At 39.8% G+C, this 10,978-nt stretch overlaps 3 protein-coding genes and 1 long non-coding RNA gene across 6 annotated transcripts; 2 read left to right on the top strand and 2 right to left on the bottom strand.

Annotated features, from left to right (window-relative positions):
* Positions 1-100: 100 nt before the first annotated feature.
* Positions 101-7,159, top strand: LOC139819508 (intraflagellar transport protein 70A). 3 transcript variants are annotated; one of them, XM_071788894.1, is made up of 13 exons: positions 101-243; positions 328-559; positions 751-815; positions 1,290-1,408; positions 1,490-1,696; positions 2,499-2,564; positions 2,635-2,973; positions 3,033-3,168; positions 3,260-3,424; positions 3,497-3,765; positions 5,609-6,016; positions 6,104-6,488; positions 6,702-7,159. In XM_071788894.1, exons 3-13 carry the CDS (start codon positions 800-802, stop codon positions 6,842-6,844), a joined length of 2,253 nt encoding a protein of 750 aa, XP_071644995.1. In that variant the 5' UTR covers positions 101-243; positions 328-559; positions 751-799; the 3' UTR covers positions 6,845-7,159. The 3 variants fall into 3 exon arrangements, with proteins under 3 accessions (XP_071644995.1, XP_071644994.1, XP_071644996.1); XM_071788893.1 differs by having other exon boundaries at positions 328-569; positions 753-815; XM_071788895.1 differs by lacking the exons at positions 101-243; positions 328-559; positions 751-815; positions 1,290-1,408; positions 1,490-1,696 and adding an exon at positions 2,011-2,198.
* LOC139819535 (uncharacterized) lies at positions 831-1,597 on the bottom strand. Its single transcript, XR_011733752.1, has 3 exons — positions 1,459-1,597; positions 1,234-1,354; positions 831-958 (listed from the first exon to the last, which is right to left on the bottom strand). It is a non-coding gene; the product is annotated as an uncharacterized lncRNA (long non-coding RNA).
* LOC139819524 (zinc finger CCHC domain-containing protein 17) lies at positions 3,773-4,968 on the bottom strand. Its single transcript, XM_071788923.1, has 2 exons — positions 4,731-4,968; positions 3,773-4,630 (listed from the first exon to the last, which is right to left on the bottom strand). Exons 1-2 carry the CDS (start codon positions 4,845-4,847, stop codon positions 3,962-3,964), a joined length of 786 nt encoding a protein of 261 aa, XP_071645024.1. The 5' UTR covers positions 4,848-4,968; the 3' UTR covers positions 3,773-3,961.
* Positions 7,160-7,297: 138 nt separating the features above from the next.
* LOC139819528 (AN1-type zinc finger protein 2A) lies at positions 7,298-10,201 on the top strand. The gene is made up of 2 exons (XM_071788930.1): positions 7,298-7,660; positions 8,107-10,201. The coding sequence occupies exon 2, from the start codon at positions 8,136-8,138 to the stop codon at positions 8,769-8,771; it is 636 nt and encodes a 211-aa protein (XP_071645031.1). The 5' UTR covers positions 7,298-7,660; positions 8,107-8,135; the 3' UTR covers positions 8,772-10,201.
* The last annotated feature ends 777 nt before the right edge of the window (positions 10,202-10,978 follow it).

Raw genomic sequence — 10,978 nt, 5'->3', positions numbered from 1 at the left:
AATACGGCGGTCGCCACGCAGACGGAAAATCCGTCATCGGCGCCGGGATCGTCGAAATTCATCTCGATCTCACCGTACCGTGTCACGGTGACGCGCGTTATTGACGCGCGATAACGCCCGCTCGGACGGATCGGCCAATCGCGCGCGCGCAGCTTTTTATTCGGCCCCGATTAGTCGATTTCCCGCCGTGAATTGTGCCGTGAATACAGGGGATTATGCAAATTGGCCCGAATAGGCCCGAGGGTGAGCGTCGTTCATGAGCCGATTATTTTTTTTTTATTTAAGATCGTCTTCGAAGGTTTGATTGTTTCATTGGAATTTTTTTAGTCGCGGCTCCGAAGGGAGATTCGCCGACTCGTCACGTGACCGTTGATGGACTCTGATTGGCTGGAGGGCTGGAGTCGCTGGAGTGTGCCTGTCATGGAGAATAAAAATATCCCTTTGATGGCGGGACGAGTGTCAACCGTGTCTTTCAAAACGACGCCGTTTCGTCAGATAAATGACCGAGCTGATCCTCGAGGCTTGCTGTCACGCTCGTCCGGAAACTGTGCGCGTCATACGTGAGCCTGGTAAGAGTCGAGCCGCGTCTCGAATTCGTGGCGTATTTTACTGACGACTTTTCCTTCGAATCGGAGGCGAAGCGTCGTTTTTTTCTTTTCTCCGTATTTTCTTCCGTCTCGAAGTTTTATCACACATTCGGGCACGCTTGATCACTTATTTATAAAGTGCCTCTCCGTTTGTTTTCTAAACAGGCATGAGGAACTCAGGGATGCGACGTCAGATGTGAGGAGCCAACCGCATGTATCTGGAAATGGGTAGGTGCTCCGTGTCCCACTTCACTGTTAACTCCCAACCTGGATTTTTCTGAGTGGAAATGAAATTGCTCTAAATTAGGAGTCTCCGATCTCTCTATGGTCTCCAGGCTGGATCTAGCCTCTATGAAGTTTTATCTGGCCTGCTAAGATATGTTGACAATACATATATCGTGTACAGAAGGCCATAAAATATTTGTAATAATCAGGAAGCTGGATATAAGTTTTGAAAATAAAAAAACAAAGTTCTTCTATATTATAAAAATCTAATACAGCAAATCACAGAACCAAAGGCGTAACAATTAATATAATAATTTTTTATAATAGTTTTTATATGATTTTCAAGAATAAAACATATTTGGTCATTATGAGCCCTCAGTTCATTACAAAGATTTTGACAAAAAAGATTGAGAATCCTTACTTCAAATTGGAAATGTCTCATACAGTTATCCATAATGTCGTTTGTTCTGAATTCAGATGATCTTGAACAGCAGTGCGAAGACGCAGTGTTTGAGGTATGTGACGCTCGGGAGAGATATCCACTGCAATGTGCGAAGGAACTTGAGAGGTCCATCGAGCTTACCAACGAGATACACGTAAGTTGTTCTTTACAGGACTGCTAGTTATCGTTTCGTCTCCTGCTTACCTGTATTTATCACTGGTGCGATTCATTGCAGATGACTCGAGTTCTTATGAAGCCAGCAAAAATTCTAGACGTGCCATTGCCATCTGTCACGAATGAACACTCGGCTGTGTTTGAGAAGAATTTCTCGGAGACAGCTGAGTTACTGAAGACGCAGGAACATAAATTGCAAGTGATGATTGATAAAATTGATAATTTAACAGCTGTCCTGGATCAGATCAAGAGGGACAAGTTGTGCGAAGTAAATAAATTATTGTGGCACTAGATGCACTATTTTCCTCAATGTAATATCTATCCATCTCTTATGTATTGTATATATTGTATATCAAATGTGTAAATATATATATGAATAGATGAATATTTTTTCAAATCACAATTTGCATTATAAATATTTTTAAACTCACTGATACATATTTAAATAAACAGAATTTGGATTTGATAAAATATTGACATTATTGATAACAATGTGAATATAAACGAATTGTGTTTCAAACTTGTATTATTCCCTAGTGTTGTTTCCCTGGCAACGGATCTAGTCTCGTGTCAAAACAATACGCAGGAATGCATGTTTACAATCACGTATATCACATGTACATACACACTGCACTGTAAAGCGAGAAATAATACCAATTAACTGTTAAAGTTTCGTAGTGCATTATTATATATTGTAATTCGCTATGTCTACGTTCATAGAAAATGTGCATATAAAGGATGGAGAATATAGTAAAATAATATATATCATGGTACATTGAATTGTGTGCATGACTACACATGCATATATTATGTATTTTTGACAATTTCAATAAAATAAACCCAACTCCAAGTTAATCGAAGAGTTGATTAAATATGAGGAAGGATTATTTCCAAATACGTTGTACATATATTATGTACATTTGACACTTTTAATAAAATAAACCTGATTCCAAATTAATTGAAAAGTTGATTAAATATAGAAGGGAGGATAATTTCGAAACATGTTGCGTTGATTTTTTTGATCTTTGAAAACTAATAAATATGTAATTAAATACAATATTGTGTTCCAGATAAAAGAACAGCGATATACCGAAACTATTAAAGTCTTGTTAAATCTCTTAGACTCTCATCCCAATGTATGTATGCCGCAATATGATATTCCGATTTGCGTAAACGTTGTCAATGCCGAGTAAAATATTCTTTCAGTCCAGACCTTGTTTATCCCTTCTGGCCCATTGTTATTTCTACACGCAAGACTTCCTGGCCGCAGCTCAGTGTTACGAGAAGCTCGTCCAGCTATGCCCGGAGGAGAATCTGTACAAGCTTTACTACGCCCAATCCTTGCATCAGGCTTGCATGTACCCGGAAGCGTGGACGGTCTGTTCGAGCATCATCAATCAAAGTAACATGGAATTCAAAGTAAAGAAGCTGCAGGCAGCTATAAAGTACGGGCAGGAAGACATGGTGGCTGCGAAAAATCTCGTTGATCAATGTTCCGTCGACGACGTCGATACAGAAATCAACCTGGGATGTCTCTTGTACAAGGTACGGATATCTACAAGCGGACTCAGTTGATAGATGTACACATACGATTGCGTTTCTAGGAGGAACAGTACGAACAGGCCCTCAAGAAATTTGGGAACGCGTTACAAATTGCGGGATTCAGACCTCACTTGTCGTACAACGTTGCCCTTTGCTATTTCAAACTGAAAGAGTACGCAGCATCGCTGAAACACATCGGTATAATCCTCATGTCCTTATTACCAATTCTATCAAATGTGAATTATAAGCTTTATTTGCTTACTCATTTGAGCTTCTTATTAACTTTCAGCTACTATTATCGAACACGGTATAAGGGAGCATCCAGAGCTGAGCGTAGGGATGGCCACCGAGGGTATCGAAGTTCGGAGCGTCGGGAATACGTTGACGCTGCACGAGACAGCTCTGACAGAGGCGTTCAACCTGAAGGCCGCCATCGAGTACCAATTGCAAAATTGTACTATCGCGTCGCTTCCAAATTCAAGGAAAAGTCCACCCGTACTTGTTACATCGTTCCTTAATATTACAGACGACGCGGCGAAGGAGGCGTTGACGGACATGCCGCCGCGTTCCGAGGAGGAACTCGATGCCGTTACTCTGCACAATCAGGCGTTAATAAACATGGACACAAAACCGAGCGAGGGATTCGAGAAACTGCAGTTTCTGCTGCAGCAAAATCCGTTCCCGCCCGAGACCTTCGCCAACTTGTTGCTCCTGTACTGTAAATATCAGTACTACGATCTCGCCGCCGATGTCCTGGCCGAAAATGTACATCTGACCTACAAATATTTGACGCCAGTAAGTATACAATTCTTATAATCGATCATTTATTCGTTAAAACATCAATTTGAGCATTTTAAACAATTGCAGTTGTATTTTGCATAGTTTATGTACAAGTCACATGTAGCGTAGGGTAAAATATTGAAAATTATATAAAAGAAATTTTATAAAAGAAAGTTCGGTTGAGACATCAATGCTGAATGCTTGATCTAAATTAATCTGAATGCTTGGTTTTCGAGTGTTTGCATTTCTTCGTACGAGTTTCGTGATCTTCCGAGTGTTTTCGCTTGCGAGTCTTCACGTCGCCGGACAACGTGCTGTCCGAGGAGTCGCTCGAGCTACCGCTGTCTTTCTTCCTGTGCTTCTTGCGCTCTTTCGAAAATTTCTTCTTCTTCTTGCTCCTCTCCTTGTCCTCCGTATCGCTGTCGTCGGTGGACTGTTTGCTCCTCTTCGACTTTCTCTTCTTCTTCTTCGACTTGTGCCTCTTCTCCACCTTCTTCGCGACCACGTTCTCGCTGTCCGGTTCCGGTTCCGGAACACTCTCCTGCTCCTCGATTTCCGGGATCAGCTCGTACTTCTTGCCGTCGGGCGACATGAAGCAGTCCTTGGACAAGTGTCCCCTCGTCCCGCACTTGGTGCACGTGGTGTTCAGCACCGCCTCCAACTGTATGGCCTTGCGTTGTGCCGTCCCGGGTGTCTTTCTCCGTTGCTCGTCCCTTTGCAGCTCCACGCCGTTGGGATCCAGATCCGTGCCGTTTCCCTGATTCACGTGTTTCATGGACAGCCCTACTTTGCCGTCCTCCCCCACAGAGATCACCTTACACCAGACCCGTTCGCCCTTTTGCAAGACTTCTGCAACATTGTCGACATGAGCCGTGCTTACCTGACGGAGAATTGCATAGAAATCAATGGATTACATTGCGGCAGGGATACATATATCGGTATATTGTTTAACGTGAGATTATGATTATGATAATACACACCTGTGTCCGGTGTATCAAGCCCTGCTGCGAGGTACCTGGTATCCTAACGAAGGCTCCGTAATTTTGTATGGATGCGACCTCGCCTAAAAATATCTGATTCAGTTCGCATTTCGTCATTCTGGTTCAATTTCTCATCGAAGCGACATCCGTGCGCGACTCGCGACTGATTACTCGTTTCGACAAGTGTAAGATCGATAGAAAGAAAAATTGCGCTACACAGGTTAGATTTCTATCAACAAATGCAGGGCCGTAATGTAATCAACATGTCCGCAGCATCTGGTGCCAATGGACATTATTTCATTATCTCATTAACGAGATAATTAAAGTTTAGATTAAAGTGTCTATAACTTACGTTCATAGAAAAATGCAACAAAAAGATACGATATAGAAAAACGTATTGAGTAATATTTTACAAAAATAAAAAATATTCTGGAACATTTTTTAACAAAGCAATTTTCTGTGTAACATTGGATTTAATATTAAACTGTTGTATAATAAAAGTATGATATAGAACAAATGTTAATATATGATATTTTGCAAAAATAGATTATTTTGGAAAAAAATTTAAGCAAGCAGTTCCGATCAAGGGATTATATTATTTTTAATATGTAACATTCTAGTTAATATTTGTAGAAAAATACAAGTATAGAACGAATATTAATAAATGATACGTTGCAAAAATAAAGATCCCTTTGGAAAGATTTTTAAGCAAGTAGCTTCGATGAAGTGATTGTGATTTTACATAAGAGATTATAATTTCGATATATAATATTCTATTTATATAATTTATAGAAAAATACAATAAAAGTATTGTATAGAACGATACAATGTTTTTATTAGCAGTATTAGAATGATTTAAATTCACATTATTTTTCCAGTATTTATACGACTTCTTGGACGCGCTAATAACACAACAAACATCGCCGGAGGAAGCGTATCGTAAGTTCGACGATCTCGCCAATAAGCATACGGAGGCGCTTCGTAAGGCGACCAAGCAGGTCCAGGAGGCGAGGCTGAATCACGACGACAATGCTGTGAAGAAGGCCGTGAACGATTACGAGGAGGCCCTCGACCGATACGTTCCCGTATTAATGGCCGAGGCGAAGATCTACTGGGACCTGGAGAACTACACCCAGGTGGAGAAAATCTTCAAGAAGAGCGTCGAGTTCTGCAACGAGCACGACGTGTGGAAGCTGAACGTGGCCCACACGCTTTTCATGCAGGAGAACAAGTTCAAGGATGCGACGCGTTTCTACGAGCCGATCGTCAAGAAGAAATATGAAAACGTTAGAGACGAAACAAAGCTCATTTTCCTTGTTCTTTTTGCTCTCCGTGTCCTCGTCGCAATCTGACTCGCCGCCTACTGTTTGCAGATCCTGGACGTGAGCGCCATAGTCCTCGCGAACCTCTGCGTCAGCTACATCATGACCTCGCAGAACGCGGAGGCCGAGGAGCTGATGAAGAAGATCGAGAAGGAGGAAGAGGCGGTGTCGTTTGAGGATCAGGACAAGAAGCTCTTTCATTTGTGCATCGTGAATCTGGTGATCGGGACGCTGTACTGCTCCAAGGGCAACTACGAGTTCGGCATATCGCGGGTGATGAAGAGCCTGGAGCCGTACAACAAGAAGCTCGGCACCGACACCTGGTTCTACGCGAAGAGGTGCTTTCTGTCGCTCCTGGAGCAACTGGCGAAGCAGTTAGTAGTCCTGAAGGATTCCACGTTGCAGGAATGCATTCAATTTTTGGAACACTGCGAAGGTACCTCGACTCTCTAATTTACTCCAGCAATTTGTGAAGCGATATCTTCAATATTTTATTAACATAGATAGGTGTTGTCGACTTTTTGTTGCTCGAGGGACATATCGAGGGACGACGGATTATATTAATTTAGTAGATGAATTAAATCGTCGATTAATTTACTAGCAAATTTTTAACGATAGACTTATACTCGTGTGTTTATTTTTATTCCAGTTTACGGCAAAGACATAATGACGGTGATAGACCAGCCGTTTGACATACAAGACATGCTGAATGTTTCACCTCAGGGCAAGCGGACGGTCGTTTACGAGGCGCGATACCTCAAAGCATTATTCTTAAAGTTGCAAATGTCTTAGTTGCGTAAAGAAAGATTTTGTCTATATTTTATCTTGTGATTACCTTAATTAGCATAATGTGTCGAATTTGTACTCCAAACTTGAATCACCTTTCAATCATTCTTTGCTTGATGAATACGAGAATTTATTTATGATTGTCGAGAGTCATTTTTAACAATATCTCATCGACAGCGCTTACAATTTTATCTTTGTAATACCATTAATTTATAAATTATATTACAATTAATAATATAATCTTATAATATATAAGATTAGAATATAATATTATTATATATTTACTACATAATGATATAATATATTATAAATTCATTATAATTTATTCTCTTTTCTTAGCGTTCGTTACCTCCTTCGAATCTACCGGGTAATCTTTAATTTACTCGTGCGTCCGCGCGAAACGCGACCATCGCGGCGTCGCGCGTCGCGTCGCGTTCGATCTCTTCGTCCGCTTATGCGCTTTCCTCCGCGAGAGTGTGTGTAGGTCCGAAAGTCGTCGATCATCGTTGGTCTGGTTGGTCATCGGTTTCTATCGCCGCGCGAGAATATATATAAAGAGGGGTACACGTGCCTGACCCCCATCAGTGCATGCGGCCATCGTGAGTGGAGCTTCGGCTCGCGGTTTGTCGGTGTCAAATACTGCCCTGCCGTCGGAAATTTTTAGCGACTCACGGTCGTGAAATTCCGAGCGATTGCGATTAACCACGTATTACGTGCTCAAGGAGTCACACACGTTACATTAACGTCGGCGGTGGAGAGGGAGGAGCGAAATACGCGCAGCACGCCCGCAATCTCGCGAGTTTTCATTTTGGCTGAGTCAAGGTACGTCATTGTAAAATTTATCGTGACAGTTGCACGATTTCCTCGCCTTTCTCGCTTTCCACGTCAACGTTCTCACCCACAGTCATCGTGGTTTCACCTTGCATACAACATACGTGCGTTTGAATTGGAGCTGCTTTTATGATTCGAGCCTGCGATACCTTTTCGAGAAAGCGCTTTGTTTGATAGCATCAGAGAGAATAAACGGTGCGACTGATTGCGTCATGCAATTGTTTTAAATTATATAGGAAAATGTATCTTAAGAGGTGCCTTAAATCACCTTTGCTTACTCAAGATTGATCTCTTTTACATCAGACACTATTTCCTTATTTCATTTTCTGCCCTGAAAATAAAATTACCAAACTAGCTGATTATGCATCTTTGTTTTCAAAGAGGATATACAATTGTATCTTTATGTGGTTTTATTCTTTGTTAAATTATTTTTGCAGATATTTAAGGAAGGTACAACATAATCGGAATGGAGTTTCCAAACTTGGGAGAACACTGCTCCGAGAGTGCGTGCAATCGCTTGGATTTTTTACCTCTGAGGTGCGACGCCTGCCAGGCAATCTTTTGCACGGATCATATAACTTATACAAGCCACAGCTGCCCCAGCGCGTACAAGAAGGACGTACAGGTGCCCGTGTGCCCGTTGTGCGACACTCCCATACCGATGAAGCGCGGCGATCTGCCCGACGTCGCCGTGGGATCGCATATAGACAATGACTGTAGAGAGAGCCGTAGGAAGATATTCTCCAACAAGTGTTCTTCGAAGGGTTGCAAGGTCAAGGAGATGGTGCCGGTGAAGTGCGGCGAATGCGGTGCCAATTTCTGCCTGAAGCACAGACACCCGACCGATCATGCTTGCATCGGGGCGGAAGAGGCGTTGAGACTGCGCCGGCTGGAGGCGCTAAACAAGCGAGGCGCTCGCGCAACAATATCGCAGAATAGCGGCAACAGCAATTCGCATCCGTTCCGCAGTCTTCAGGGGACAATGACTGAGGACGAGGCGTTAGCCAGAGCTCTCCAAGCTTCCTTGGACGACGAGAGAAGCCGACGTATGCTGCAACCAGTGCCTTCTGCCGGAAACCGAGATAGATGTAGGCTTTCGTAACTATCTACACAATATTTTATATCGTTATAGAGAAAAAAAAGCTTCCTCCTTCTGTTTTCTGGAAATCGATCAACATAAAAATATGTATTGTGCGATCCTTAAAGCTCTAGCGTCGAACTATATGCGCAATTCGTGTTTCGAGACTCGCAGCGCGAATGGACGGATTCGTCGAGCATACGTTATTTCCCGTTCGATTCATGGAGCAGTTTTTTTTAAACGAAATTAAAGGATGCAAATTGTGTCAAATCAGTCGATATATTGATTCGTATACAGAGTTACATAAATAATGAATCGCGAATCATGAATCATGAATCATGAATCGCAAGCTGGCTTGAAGGGTGCGCATACTTGACAACACGTACAATGGAAGTCACTTAAGTATTATATTTGTTGCTCTATCCATTTTTTTATCTGTTATATATTGTTATATAGATATAACTCAGCTGTTATACCTATAACCTGCTGTTGCGTTATAGAAATTGAACCGTATTTATAAAATTGCTCACGTAATTAAGCACATCACATTATCTTATGGGATTCCTAAGCAAAATTGTATATTAAAGCATTTGTCTCAAAAAGACGTTATTCGTCGTTAGATAAGATTTTATGTTAAGTTGCAAGTACAAATTGTTCACGACTCGATATTTCCTTTATATATATCATAAATGTGGATTATCTCACAGATTTCATTTAGATTATAAACTCTGGCTTACAACCAGGAAATACATTCTCTGCCGAAAATAAAACAATTCTGATAATATATTACATAATAAAGCTTCAGTATAGAGTGCCTTAGTAGATGAAACATAATCTACATTAGAATACGCACTTACGTAAAATCTCTTCACTTTAATAATAAAAAGAAACATAGAAATTATTTTAATTCAAGCTTATTAATATTTGTAATCGACTTGCTATAGAAACTGCTTTCAGACGGTGACTACATATACATATATAGATTTTCGTACGATACAAAAATACATAGGTCCTGTGGATTTAATATTGTTTTCAGAATATTAAATCGTCTGTTATTAATTTATAATAATACCGTGTATACAAGAAATTATATTATAATTATCATTACGTATTTCTAATCAACGGGATTTTAACAAATAATATATAAAGTAAGTATTGGTCTTTAGTGCAATATCAAAAAAACTGTGATGGCAGGAAGAAATCGCGTATATTGTACGATATCTAGGCGTGTTCATATTACAACATAAGCAAGGTCTCAAAATAGAAATCACGTTTGAACATATCACACTCTCGCATCACAGGCTTCTTTATTGAAAATTCAGAATATCACCAAAGTGAATAAACATATAGACTTTATACTCAAGATGCTGCATTGATATATTGACAAAAACTGATATTCATAAATTCTGTGATAACACTGTCATATTTTTATAAATATATATAATTTTACAATACACCCAATTCCCTTTAATTTACTTCGTTCTTTTGGAAGTTCAATATACATATATATGCGAGGCATGGATTTTTTAAAAATAATTATAATAAGCAGGGCTGACAAATATATCTATAATACGTACGAATGCATTGACAATTAATGAATAATGTCAATAGCAGATGTATGCTTTATGCTTGCCACTACGTATGTATATTTAATGAATAATATGCTTTTAATATTGAAGACTCGAAAATAATATAATTCTTGATAATATGTAAATAGAGAAATACGCTTTTTACTACTTTAAAAAGTTTGTTAATATTGTTATATTATACTCGCCTATGACGTGTCAGAGCTATTGGAAAGCGTTTACTATCTTTCTGTAGTTCTGTAGTTATTGTATTTTAGATAGAGAATCTCTCTCTCTCTCTCAGTATAAGTTATTTTGTAATTTTTCACTTGTACCTCCTTAAAAAGTATTTAAATTTAAATCTGCAAACATATTGCCTTTTAGTGTCTCTGAAACGTTTAAAATATGTAACTTGTAAGAGAAGGTGGTTTATTATATTCCTATACATTCCTATATACACATATATCCACGTGCGTATCTTCTTATGCATATTACAGTAATTTATATATTTAATGGATTCTGATACTATAAATAAACTTGAAATACATAATAAATGCAAGGAAATGACAAGCAGATAATTTATATATTTAATGGATTCTGATACTATATATAAACTTGAAATACATAATAAATGCAAGGAAATGACGAGCAGATAATTTCACAGAT

Source organism: Temnothorax longispinosus, chromosome 9 (assembly GCF_030848805.1).
Source record: "Temnothorax longispinosus isolate EJ_2023e chromosome 9, Tlon_JGU_v1, whole genome shotgun sequence".
NCBI lineage: Eukaryota > Metazoa > Arthropoda > Insecta > Hymenoptera > Formicidae > Temnothorax > Temnothorax longispinosus.
The sequence above is the reverse complement of the archived record's forward strand: the minus strand, read 5'-3'. Positions and strand labels throughout refer to the sequence as shown.